At 51.2% G+C, this 14569-nt stretch overlaps 1 protein-coding gene across 1 annotated transcript in view; it reads left to right on the top strand.

The window, feature by feature from the left end:
- Positions 1-5876: 5876 nt before the first annotated feature.
- Positions 5877-14569, top strand: part of DUSP16 (dual specificity phosphatase 16) — a 31182-nt gene continuing 22489 nt past the window's right edge. Inside the window, exons 1-2 of the mRNA XM_069762865.1 lie at positions 5877-6017; positions 12835-13262. Coding sequence (XP_069618966.1) covers positions 13032-13262 — 231 coding nt within the window. The 5' untranslated portion in view covers positions 5877-6017; positions 12835-13031. The remainder of the gene's footprint in view (positions 6018-12834; positions 13263-14569) is intronic.

Raw genomic sequence — 14569 nt, 5'->3', positions numbered from 1 at the left:
ATTACTCCGTTATTACAGTGCTGAGGTTATTAGATCACATTATTACCCCGTTATTACAGTGCGGAGGTTATTAGATCACATTATTACCCCGTTATTACAGTGCGGAGGTTATTAGATCATATTATTACCCCGTTATTACAGTGCGGAGGTTATTAGATCACATTATTACCCCGTTATTACAGTGCGGAGGTTATTAGATCACATCATTACTCCGTTATTACAGTGCTGAGGTTATTAGATCACATCATTACTCCGTTATTACAGTGCGGAGGTTATTAGATCACATCATTACTCCGTTATTACAGTGCGGAGGTTATTAGATCACATTATTACTCCGTTATTACAGTGCTGAGATTATTAGATCACATTATTACCCCGTTATTACAGTGCTGAGGTTATTAGATCACATTATTACTCCGTTATTACAGTGCGGAGGTTATTAGATCACATTATTACTGCGTTATTACAGTGCTGAGGTTATTAGATCACATTATTACCCCGTTATTACAGTGCTGAGGTTATTAGATCACATCATTACTCCGTTATTACAGTGCGGAGGTTATTAGATCACATTATTACTCCGTTATTACAGTGCTGAGATTATTAGATCACATTATTACCCCGTTATTACAGTGCTGAGGTTATTAGATCACATTATTACTCCGTTATTACAGTGCGGAGGTTATTAGATCACATCATTACCCCGTTATTACAGTGTGGTGGTTATTAGATCACATTATTACTCCTTTATTACAGTGCGGAGGTTATTAGATCACATCATTACTCCGTTATTACAGTGCGGAGGTTATTAGATCACATTATTACTCCTTTATTACAGTGCTGAGGTTATTAGATCACATTATTACTCCTTTATTACAGTGCTGAGGTTATTAGATCACATCATTACTCCGTTATTACAGTGCGGAGGTTATTAGATCACATTATTACTCCGTTATTACAGTGCGGAGGTTATTAGATCACATTATTACTCCGTTATTACAGTGCGGAGGTTATTAGATCACATCATTACTCCGTTATTACAGTGCTGAGGTTATTAGATCACATCATTACTCCGTTATTACAGTGCGGAGGTTATTAGATCACATTATTACTCCTTTATTACAGTGCTGAGGTTATTAGATCACATCATTACTCCGTTATTACAGTGCGGAGGTTATTAGATCACATTATTACCCCGTTATTACAGTGCGGAGGTTATTAGATCACATCATTACTCCGTTATTACAGTGCGGAGGTTATTAGATCACATTATTACTCCGTTATTACAGTGCGGAGGTTATTAGATCACATTATTACTCCGTTATTACAGTGCGGAGGTTATTAGATCACATTATTACCCCGTTATTACAATGCGGAGGTTATTAGATCACATCATTACTCCGTTATTACAGTGCGGAGGTTATTAGATCACATTATTACCCCGTTATTACAGTGCGGAGGTTATTAGATCACATCATTACTCCGTTATTACAGTGCTGAGGTTATTAGATCACATTATTACTCCGTTATTACAGTGCGGAGGTTATTAGATCACATCATTACTCCGTTATTACAGTGCGGAGGTTATTAGATCACATTATTACTCCGTTATTACAGTGCGGAGGTTATTAGATCACATCATTACTCCGTTATTACAGTGCGGAGGTTATTAGATCACATTATTACGCTCTGTTATTACAGTGCGGAGGTTATTAGATCACATTATTACTCCGTTATTACAGTGCTGAGATTATTAGATCACATCATTACTCCGTTATTACAGTGCGGAGGTTATTAGATCACATCATTACTCCGTTATTACAGTGCGGAGGTTATTAGATCACATTATTACGCTCTGTTATTACAGTGCGGAGGTTATTAGATCACATTATTACTCCGTTATTACAGTGCTGAGATTATTAGATCATATTATTACTCCGTTATTACAGTGCAGAGGTTATTAGATCACATCATTACTCCGTTATTACAGTGCGGAGGTTATTAGATCACATCATTACTCCGTTATTACAGTGCGGAGGTTATTAGATCACATTATTACTCCGTTATTACAGTGCGGAGGTTATTAGATCACATCATTACTCCGTTATTACAGTGCTGAGATTATTAGATCACATCATTACTCCGTTATTACAGTGTGGAGGTTATTAGATCACATCATTACTCCGTTATTACAGTGCGGAGGTTATTAGATCACATTATTACGCTCTGTTATTACAGTGCTGAGGTTATTAGATCACATTATTACTCCGTTATTACAGTGCGGAGGTTATTAGATCACATTATTACTCCGTTATTACAGTGCGGAGGTTATTAGATCACATCATTACTCCGTTATTACAGTGCGGAGGTTATTAGATCACATTATTACTCCGTTATTACAGTGCTGAGATTATTAGATCACATCATTACTCCGTTATTACAGTGCGGAGGTTATTAGATCACATTATTACTCCGTTATTACAGTGCGGAGGTTATTAGATCACATTATTACTCCGTTATTACAGTGCTGAGATTATTAGATCACATTATTACTCCGTTATTACAGTGCGGAGGGTATTAGATCACATTATTACGCTCTGTTATTACAGTGCGGAGGTTATTAGATCACATCATTACTCCGTTATTACAGTGCGGAGGTTATTAGATCACATTATTACCCCGTTATTACAGTGCGGAGGTTATTAGATCACATTATTACTCCGTTATTACAGTGCTGAGATTATTAGATCATATTATTACTCCGTTATTACAGTGCAGAGGTTATTAGATCACATCATTACTCCGTTATTACAGTGCGGAGGTTATTAGATCACATCATTACTCCGTTATTACAGTGCGGAGGTTATTAGATCACATTATTACTCCGTTATTACAGTGCGGAGGTTATTAGATCACATTATTACTCCGTTATTACAGTGCGGAGGTTATTAGATCACATCATTACTCCGTTATTACAGTGCGGAGGTTATTAGATCACATCATTACTCCGTTATTACAGTGTGGAGGTTATTAGATCACATCATTACTCCGTTATTACAGTGCTGAGATTATTAGATCACATCATTACTCCGTTATTACAGTGCAGAGGTTATTAGATCACATTATTACGCTCTGTTATTACAGTGCGGAGGTTATTAGATCACATTATTACTCCGTTATTACAGTGCTGAGATTATTAGATCACATTATTACTCCGTTATTACAGTGCAGAGGTTATTAGATCACATTATTACTCCGTTATTACAGTGCGGAGGTTATTAGATCACATCATTACTCCGTTATTACAGTGCGGAGGTTATTAGATCACATCATTACTCCGTTATTACAGTGCTGAGATTATTAGATCACATCATTACTCCGTTATTACAGTGTGGAGGTTATTAGATCACATCATTACCCCGTTATTACAGTGCGGAGGTTATTAGATCACATTATTACGCTCTGTTATTACAGTGCGGAGGTTATTAGATCACATTATTACTCCGTTATTACAGTGCTGAGATTATTAGATCACATTATTACTCCGTTATTACAGTGCAGAGGTTATTAGATCACATTATTACTCCGTTATTACAGTGCGGAGGTTATTAGATCACATCATTACTCCGTTATTACAGTGCGGAGGTTATTAGATCACATCATTACTCCGTTATTACAGTGCTGAGATTATTAGATCACATCATTACTCCGTTATTACAGTGCGGAGGTTATTAGATCACATTATTACTCCGTTATTACAGTGCTGAGATTATTAGATCACATTATTACTCCGTTATTACAGTGCGGAGGTTATTAGATCACATTATTACCCCGTTATTACAGTGCTGAGATTATTAGATCACATTATTACCCCGTTATTACAGTGCGGAGGTTATTAGATCACATTATTACTCCGTTATTACAGTGCGGAGGTTATTAGATCACATTATTACTCCGTTATTACAGTGCGGAGGTTATTAGATCACATCATTACTCCGTTATTACAGTGCGGAGGTTATTAGATCACATTATTACTCCGTTATTACAGTGCTGAGATTATTAGATCACATCATTACTCCGTTATTACAGTGCGGAGGTTATTAGATCACATTATTACTCCGTTATTACAGTGCGGAGGTTATTAGATCACATTATTACTCCGTTATTACAGTGCTGAGATTATTAGATCACATTATTACTCCGTTATTACAGTGCGGAGGGTATTAGATCACATTATTACGCTCTGTTATTACAGTGCGGAGGTTATTAGATCACATCATTACTCCGTTATTACAGTGCGGAGGTTATTAGATCACATTATTACCCCGTTATTACAGTGCGGAGGTTATTAGATCACATTATTACTCCGTTATTACAGTGCTGAGATTATTAGATCATATTATTACTCCGTTATTACAGTGCAGAGGTTATTAGATCACATCATTACTCCGTTATTACAGTGCGGAGGTTATTAGATCACATCATTACTCCGTTATTACAGTGCGGAGGTTATTAGATCACATTATTACTCCGTTATTACAGTGCGGAGGTTATTAGATCACATTATTACTCCGTTATTACAGTGCGGAGGTTATTAGATCACATCATTACTCCGTTATTACAGTGCGGAGGTTATTAGATCACATCATTACTCCGTTATTACAGTGTGGAGGTTATTAGATCACATCATTACTCCGTTATTACAGTGCTGAGATTATTAGATCACATCATTACTCCGTTATTACAGTGCAGAGGTTATTAGATCACATTATTACGCTCTGTTATTACAGTGCGGAGGTTATTAGATCACATTATTACTCCGTTATTACAGTGCTGAGATTATTAGATCACATTATTACTCCGTTATTACAGTGCAGAGGTTATTAGATCACATTATTACTCCGTTATTACAGTGCGGAGGTTATTAGATCACATCATTACTCCGTTATTACAGTGCGGAGGTTATTAGATCACATCATTACTCCGTTATTACAGTGCTGAGATTATTAGATCACATCATTACTCCGTTATTACAGTGTGGAGGTTATTAGATCACATCATTACCCCGTTATTACAGTGCGGAGGTTATTAGATCACATTATTACGCTCTGTTATTACAGTGCGGAGGTTATTAGATCACATTATTACTCCGTTATTACAGTGCTGAGATTATTAGATCACATTATTACTCCGTTATTACAGTGCAGAGGTTATTAGATCACATTATTACTCCGTTATTACAGTGCGGAGGTTATTAGATCACATCATTACTCCGTTATTACAGTGCGGAGGTTATTAGATCACATCATTACTCCGTTATTACAGTGCTGAGATTATTAGATCACATCATTACTCCGTTATTACAGTGCGGAGGTTATTAGATCACATTATTACTCCGTTATTACAGTGCTGAGATTATTAGATCACATTATTACTCCGTTATTACAGTGCGGAGGTTATTAGATCACATTATTACCCCGTTATTACAGTGCTGAGATTATTAGATCACATTATTACCCCGTTATTACAGTGCGGAGGTTATTAGATCACATTATTACTCCGTTATTACAGTGCGGAGGTTATTAGATCACATTATTACTCCGTTATTACAGTGCTGAGGTTATTAGATCACATCATTACTCCGTTATTACAGTGCTGAGATTATTAGATCACATCATTACTCCGTTATTACAGTGCGGAGGTTATTAGATCACATTATTACTCCTTTATTACAGTGCGGAGGTTATTAGATCACATTATTACGCTCTGTTATTACAGATGATGTTGCTGATCGCCTGCAGCTGCTGGGACTCCCCAGCATGACGTCATGTCCCCGCCCCTATTGTTGACGCACATGGAGGCCACGCCGCTGTCTCCGCCTCCGGTTTTGATTGGCTGGCGCTGACGTCATGCAGCTCCTCTTCCCGGTGACCTCATCGCAGCCGCTCTCACCCGCTCCGCCCGGAGCCCGGACACTGACCCTACGGCGAGGCCCGGACAGCAGGCCCGGAGCAGCGGTGAGTACGGCGGGGAGGCCCGTGACGTCATCAGTCTGCGTCACTGACACCTGTGACATCACCTCAGCCTGTCACCGCGGAAACCCTGAGTGTGCGCCCTGTACAGCCCCCCGTGTATGCGCCCCAGTGCGGAGCGTAGAGGCAGAGGACCACCGGAGACGGCCCGGGGTCTGAGCATGGAAGGAGCCGGCACTGTGCACGGAAGTGGCTGATAACAGAGAGCAGTGGCTCCTCAAGGTCACTACTGCTCCATGTGCTGCGGGCGAGGTACTGCTCTGTGTGATCAGCCAGTGACTGCTGGACGGAGTCAGAAAGGACAGGGATCACCTGACAGCGCCACCACCAATCTGCTTCCACGTTACATTTTTCCCCCAACCTACCACGCTATATTTAATCTGTTCTGCTGTGTCCTCCCCGTCGCTCGCCGCACCGCGTTCCCCCGTCGCTCCCCTCGCCGCGTTCCCCCGTCGCTCCCCTCGCCGCGTTCCCCCGTCGCTCCCCTCGCCGCGTTCCCCCGTCGCTCCCCTCGCCGCGTTCCCCCGTCGCTCCCCTCGCCGCGTTCCCCCGTCGCACCCCTCGCCGCGTTCCCCCGTCGCACCCCTCGCCGCGTTCCCCCGTCGCACCCCTCGCCGCGTTCCCCCGTCGCTCCCCTCGCCGCGTTCCCCCGTCGCTCCCCTCGCCGCGTTCCCCCGTCGCTCCCCTCGCCGCGTTCCCCCGTCGCTCCCCTCGCCGCGTTCCCCCGTCGCTCCCCTCGCCGCGTTCCCCCGTCGCTCCCCTCGCCGCGTTCCCCCGTCGCTCCCCTCGCCGCGTTCCCCCGTCGCTCCCCTCGCCGCGTTCCCCCGTCGCTCCCCTCGCCGCGTTCCCCCGTCGCTCCCCTCGCCGCGTTCCCCCGTCGCTCCCCTCGCCGCGTTCCCCCGTCGCTCCCCTCGCCGCGTTCCCCCGTCGCTCCCCTCGCCGCGTTCCCCCGTCGCTCCCCGCGCCGCGTTCCCCCGTCGCTCCCCTCGCCGCGTTCCCCCGTCGCTCCCCTCGCCGCGTTCCCCCGTCGCTCCCCGCGCCGCGTTCCCCCGTCGCTCCCCTCGCCGCGTTCCCCCGTCGCTCCCCTCGCCGCGTTCCCCCGTCGCTCCCCTCGCCGCGTTCCCCCGTCGCTCCCCGCGCCGCGTTCCCCCGTCGCTCCCCTCGCCGCGTTCCCCCGTCGCTCCCCTCGCCGCGTTCCCCCGTCGCTCCCCTCGCCGCGTTCCCCCGTCGCTCCCCTCGCCGCGTTCCCCCGTCGCTCCCCTCGCCGCGTTCCCCCGTCGCTCCCCTCGCCGCGTTCCCCCGTCGCTCCCCTCGCCGCGTTCCCCCGTCGCTCCCCTCGCCGCGTTCCCCCGTCGCTCCCCTCGCCGCGTTCCCCCGTCGCTCCCCTCGCCGCGTTCCCCCGTCGCTCCCCTCGCCGCGTTCCCCCGTCGCTCCCCTCGCCGCGTTCCCCCGTCGCTCCCCTCGCCGCGTTCCCCCGTCGCTCCCCTCGCCGCGTTCCCCCGTCGCTCCCCTCGCCGCGTTCCCCCGTCGCTCCCCTCGCCGCGTTCCCCCGTCGCTCCCCTCGCCGCGTTCCCCCGTCGCTCCCCTCGCCGCGTTCCCCCGTCGCTCCCCTCGCCGCGTTCCCCCGTCGCTCCCCTCGCCGCGTTCCCCCGTCGCTCCCCTCGCCGCGTTCCCCCGTCGCTCCCCTCGCCGCGTTCCCCCGTCGCTCCCCTCGCCGCGTTCCCCCGTCGCTCCCCTCGCCGCGTTCCCCCGTCGCACCCCCTCGCTGCGTTCCCCCGTCGCTCCCCGCGTTCCCCCGTCGCTCCCCGCGCCGCGTTCCCCCGTCGCTCCCCTCGCCGCGTTCCCCCGTCGCTCCCCTCGCCGCGTCCCCCCGTCGCTCCCCGCGCCGCGTTCCCCCCGTCGCACCCCTCGCCGCGTTCCCCCGTCGCACCCCTCGCCGCGTTCCCCCGTCGCTTCCCACGCCGCGTTCCCCCGTCGCTCCCCGCGCCGCGTTCCCCCGTCGCTCCCCGCGCCGCGTCCCCCGTCGCTCCCCGCGCCGCGTCCCCCCGTCGCTCCCCGCGCCGCGTCCCCCCGTAGCTCCCCGCGCCGCGTTCCCCCGTCGCTCCCCGCGCCGCGTTCCCCCCGTCGCACCCCTCGCCGCGTTCCCCCGTCGCTTCCCGCGCCGCGTTCCCCCGTCGCTCCCCGCGCCGCGTTCCCCCGTCGCTCCCCGCGCCGCGTCCCCCGTCGCTCCCCGCGCCGCGTCCCCCGTCGCTCCCCGCGCCGCGTCCCCCCGTCGCTCCCCGCGCCGCGTCCCCCCGTCGCTCCCCGCGCCGCGTCCCCCCGTAGCTCCCCGCGCCGCGTCCCCCCGTCGCTCCCCTCGCCGCGTCCCCCCGTCGCTCCCCGCGCCGCGTTCCCCATTCGACCCGTGTTCCAGTGATTGAGCAGCCAGGGCACGGCCTGTACAGGGGAGCAAACCATTGAGCAAACACTGGGGTTTATGTGGAAATCCGCTTGTGACAGGATCCTTTTAAAGCTGAACCCCCAACCTGATGCTTGTTAACTCTGAGGGTTCGGTACAGTTGCATCCTTCCTATACAATCCTCTGTGAGCTCCTCAGACACTGATACAGTGTAACAAACCCTCAGCTGTGAGAAGCCCTGGGCCCCTGCAGCTGGCCGCATGTAAATAGTGGAATGTTTTCTTTCTTTAGCAGTCGGCAGAGATCTTAGAAATGGGGAAGAGTTGAAACCTCTTAGAACGAGCTGCTAATCGTTTAATTACATGACGATCGTTATTCAGCAGACTGGACACCGGCCCTTTAAGGCTCTCCGGCATCAGAGCTGTATCAAACCACGGCAGGATTTATACACCGTCCCTTTAAGACTCCAAAAATCAGCTGTTTGTCAGGACAGTAAATGACACCGTAATGTTGTAGCCACTTACTACAGGACTGAATCCAGAACCAAAGGTCCATTCTGTATTAAGTCCAGTCATCCGGCATCCAATCTTCCAGAACATTTAAAGGGATTTTCCGGTGTTACTGCCCAGATACCCCCCCCCCATCCCTTCCCCATCTCCACTTTCTCGTTATTAGTTACCATTAATGTGAAGCGGTAAGAACCCTGGGAAATGTCAGGATTCTCGTTCTAGGCGGAGGGTGAAGGGTTAAGGCCCCGGGTGACATCATGCTGCATTGTGATCACAGCTGCAGCGGAGGGAGGGGGCTGCACCCCAACTGGCGGGATCACAGGGTGATGTCATGGTGGAGCTATGCTACGCGAAATGGAGGGAAAGAGCGGATCCCCCCGCTGCACCTCGTACATGGACCGCTCCGATCCCCACCGATCACGGGGTCCACTCCAGAAATCTCTCCAAAGCCACCGAATTTATGTCTGTGGGTCAGACCCCTGAGAGAGCGTTTATTACTAACACTTCTCACCGCTGAGGGTTTGTTACAGTTATGTCCAGTCTGGTCGATTGTTACAGTGGTCTCCAGTGAATCCTCTGGTGCTTTGTTGATAAACCCTCAGGTCCGAAGCAGGACAAGGGCCTGTGCACTGCTGGGGGGGACACACGGCTGCTATCGGGCCCTGCTGGGGGGACACGTGGCTGCTATCGGGCCCTGCTGGGGGGGACACACGGCTGCTATCGGGCCCTGCTGGGGGGACACGTGGCTGCTATCGGGCCCTGCTGGGGGGACACACGGCTGCTATCGGGCCCTGCTGGGGGGACACACGGCTGCTATCGGGCCCTGCTGGGGGGACACACGGCTGCTATCGGGCCCTGCTGGGGGGACACACGGCTGCTCTCGGGCCCTGCTGGGGGGGACACACGGCTGCTATCGGGCCCTGCTGGGGGACACACGTCTGCTATCGGGCCCTGCTGGGGGGGACACACGGCTGCTATCGGGCCCTGCTGGGGGGACACACGGCTGCTATCGGGCCCTGCTGGGGGGGACACACGGCTGCTATCGGGCCCTGCTGGGGGGGACACACGGCTGCTATCGGGCCCTGCTGGGGGGACACACGGCTGCTATCGGGCCCTGCTGGGGGGACACACGGCTGCTATTGGGCCCTGCTGGGGGGACACACGGCTGCTATCGGGCCCTGCTGGGGGGGACACACGGCTGCTATCGGGCCCTGCTGGGGGGACACGTGGCTGCTATCGGGCCCTGCTGGGGGGACACACGGCTGCTATCGGGCCCTGCTGGGGGGACACACGGCTGCTATCGGGCCCTGCTGGGGGGACACACGGCTGCTATCGGGTCCTGCTGGGGGGACACACGGCTGCTATCAGGCCCTGCTGGGGGGACGCGTGTCTGCTGTTGGGCACTGGTCTTATTAAAGGGAGAGCTCTCCTGACTGTGGCCGGCACATCCAGAGCTGCCACCAACGACCTGGTCCCTGTTAGCCGCATGGCTACCTGAGCTTCCTTGTTGCGTTGTGGAGTCTGCACCTGGATATGTCGGATCACAGGCGCTGTGCCAGGGGTGTGATTACTTTTCTTAAAGGGCGTTTTCATGACTCATGTGATACTCCTAAAGTGTTCCTTGTTTTCGGCGTCTCCCATCAGTGACTTCATCTGATCTGACTGTGGGAAAGTTGGGTGCCAACCAATATGGCTGACGGAGTGATGTGCACAGTTGTGACCGCCCCGCGTGAGATCACCGCTCCCCCTTATCTGTGCATGAGGTTATTTTGTTACAAGGCCAAAGATCACATGATTTCATCCAGACGACCGCTGATAACAGCTCCGGACTTTATCCCTACAGTCGAGGCAAAACGTTACACAAGATACAACATAGGTCACCAGCGGACAAGTACGTGGGCATGGTCAGCAGAGCAGCACCAGAGATAAGCGGTGACATCACAGAGAATGCCTCCTATCCATCACCAGAGATCAGCGGTGACATCACTGAGAATGCCTCCTATCCATCACCAGAGATCAGAGGTGACATCACTGAGAATGCCTCCTATCCATCACCAGAGATCAGCGGTGACATCACTGAGAATGCCTCCTATCCATCACCGGAGATCAGAGGTGACATCACTGAGAATGCCTCCTATCCATCACTAGAGATCAGCGGTGACATCACTGAGAATGTCTCCTATCCATCACCAGAGATCAGCGGTGACATCACTGAGAATGCCTCCTATCCATCACCAGAGATCAGCGGTGTCATCACTGAGAATGCCTCCTATCCATCACCAGAGATCAGCGGTGACATCACTGAGAATGCCTCCTATCCATCACTAGAGATCAGAGGTGACATAACTGAGAATGCCTCCTATCCATCACCAGAGATCAGCGGTGACATCACTGAGAATGCCTCCTATCCATCACTAGAGATCAGAGGTGACATAACTGAGAATGTCTCCTATCCATCACCAGAGATCAGCGGTGACATCACTGAGAATGTCTCCTATCCATCACCAGAGATCAGCGGTGACATCACTGAGAATGCCTCCTATCCATCACCAGAGATCAGCGGTGACATCACTGAGAATGTCTCCTATCCATCACCAGAGATCAGAGGTGACATCACTGAGAATGTCTCCTATCCATCACCAGAGATCAGCGGTGACATCACTGAGAATGTCTCCTATCCATCACCAGAGATCAGCGGTGACATCACTGAGAATGTCTCCTATCCATCACCAGAGATCAGAGGTGACATCACTGAGAATGCCTCCTATCCATCACCAGAGATCAGCGGTGACATCACTGAGAATGCCTCCTATCCATCACCAGAGATCAGAGGTGACATCACTGAGAATGCCTCCTATCCATCACCAGAGATCAGAGGTGACATCACTGAGAATGCCTCCTATCCATCACCAGAGATCAGAGGTGACATCACTGAGAGTGTCTCCTATCCATCACCAGAGATCAGAGGTGACATCACTGAGAATGTCTCCTATCTATCACCAGAGATCAGCGGTGACATCACTGAGAATGTCTCCTATCCATCACCAGAGATCAGCGGTGACATCACTGAGAATGTCTCCTATCCATCACCAGAGATCAGCGGTGACATCACTGAGAATGTCTCCTATCCATCACCAGAGATCAGAGGTGACATCACTGAGAATGCCTCCTATCCATCACCAGAGATCAGCGGTGACATCACTGAGAATGCCTCCTATCCATCACCAGAGATCAGAGGTGACCTCACTGGGAATGCCTCCTATCCATCACCAGAGATCAGAGGTGACATCACTGAGAATGCCTCCTATCCATCACCAGAGATCAGCGGTGACATCACTGGGAATGCCTCCTATCCATCACCAGAGATCAGAGGTGACCTCACTGGGAATGCCTCCTATCCATCAACAGAGATCAGCGGTGACATCACTGAGAATGTCTCCTATCCGTCACCAGAGATCAGCGGTGACATTACTCAGACTGGCGCCTACCTTCCACCTGAGCGCCTGAATGCAGCTTTGGATGTGACTGGAGCACATGACATGATATGTTGCAGGGATTTGGATTCTGCGTCTTCTGCGCTGATGGTCACATGACATCGGGGAAGTTTCTGCTCGGGCTATAACTTTTCTCTGCTGTCCCCCAGTTAATGTTCAGAGGATCCCTCATCTGCTGGGAACTTTACTGGGGAAGGAAAAAACCCCTCATGGAGCGATGATGGGGAGAGGCCGAGCCGCCCTCAGGTTTCCAGATAGGTGACCGCCGCCTCCTCCTGCACCAGTTGTGGTCTTTGTTTGGGGGGCTTGTCTCAGGATGTGGGGGACCGGTGCCCCTGCGGAGCTGCTATTGACGGCCCACACGTGCGGATTATTTCACCATTTCTGTGTTTCCTTTCCAGGATCCGTCGCTTCTTGTCACCTCTGCGGCAGGAGGCAGTGATGTCGTAACGACACATCGGAGATCGCAGCGGCAGCAGATCCCCCCGGCCCTTTGGGCAATGCTTTTACATTCGGTCATGGAGGAGGATGGGGTCCTCTCGGCCCTGAGGGCCGCACCTTACTGACCCCTGTGTGTGTGACTGGCAGGAGGTGGGCCATGGCTGCCATGGGACCGCGCTGCCGAGTGCTGACTGTTGACAAGCTGGTAACGTGGATGGAGAGCGGCGCGGAGAAAGTTCTCCTGATCGACAGCCGCCCCTTCGTGGATTATAACATGTCCCACATCCTGGAGGCCATCAACATCAACTGCTCCAAACTGATGAAGAGGCGGCTACAGCAGGACAAGGTGCAGATCACAGAGCTCATCCAGCACTCCGCCAAGCAGAAGGTAAACGGCAACTACTACTACTATCATCCGACCCTCACTAGTGCACCTACTACTACTATCATCCGACCCTCACTAGTGCACCTACTACTACTATCATCCGACCCTCACTAGTGCACCTACTACTACTATCATCCGACCCTCACTAGTGCACCTACTACTACTATCATCCGACCCTCACTAGTGCACCTACTACTATCATCCGACCCTCACTAGTGCACCTACTACTACTATCATCCGACCCTCACTAGTGCTCCTACTACTACTGCCATCCGACCCTCACTAGTGCACCTACTACTACTATCATCCGACCCTCACTAGTGCACCTACTACTACTATCATCCGACCCTCACTAGTGCACCTACTACTACTCTCATCCGACCCTCACTAGTGCTCCTACTACTACTATCATCCGACCCTCACTAGTGCACCTACTACTACTCTCATCCGACCCTCACTAGTGCTCCTACTACTACTATCATCCGACCCTCACTAGTGCTCCTACTACTACTCTCATCCGACCCTCACTAGTGCTCCTACTACTACTACTCCCATCCGACCCTCACTAGTGCACCTACTACTACTCTCATCCGACCCTCACTAGTGCTCCTACTACTACTCCCATCCGACCCTCACTAGTGCACCTACTACTACTCTCATCCGACCCTCACTAGTGCTCCTACTACTACTATCATCCGACCCTCACTAGTGCACCTACTACTACTCTCATCCGACCCTCACTAGTGCTCCTACTACTACTACTCCCATCCGACCCTCACTAGTGCACCTACTACTACTATCATCTGACCCTCACTGGTGCACGTACTACTACTCCCATCTGACCCTCACTGGTGCACGTACTACTACTCCCATCTGACCCTCACTGGTGCAGCTACTACTACTCCCATCTGACCCTCACTGGTGCACGTACTACTACTCCCATCTGACCCTCACTGGTGCACGTACTACTACTCCCATCCGACCCTCACTGGTGCACGTACTACTACTCCCATCCGACCCTCACTGGTGCTCCTACTACTACTCCCATCCGACCCTCACTAGTGCACCTACTACTACTCCCATCTGACCCTCACTAGTGCTCCTACTACTACTATCATCTGACCCTCACTGGTGCACGTACTACTACTCCCATCCGACCCTCACTGGTGCACGTACTACTACTCCCATCCGACCCTCACTGGTGCACCTACTACTACTCCCATCCGACCCTCACTAGTGCACCTACTACTACTCCCATCTGACCCTTACTGGTGCACCTACTGTGTTGCTGTGCAGTGTGTATATATGGG

The sequence above is a fragment of the Ranitomeya imitator genome, chromosome 4 (assembly GCF_032444005.1).
Source record: "Ranitomeya imitator isolate aRanImi1 chromosome 4, aRanImi1.pri, whole genome shotgun sequence".
Classification (NCBI taxonomy): domain Eukaryota; kingdom Metazoa; phylum Chordata; class Amphibia; order Anura; family Dendrobatidae; genus Ranitomeya; species Ranitomeya imitator.
Note: the sequence above shows the minus strand (reverse complement) of the source record. Positions and strands in the feature narration are given on the sequence as shown.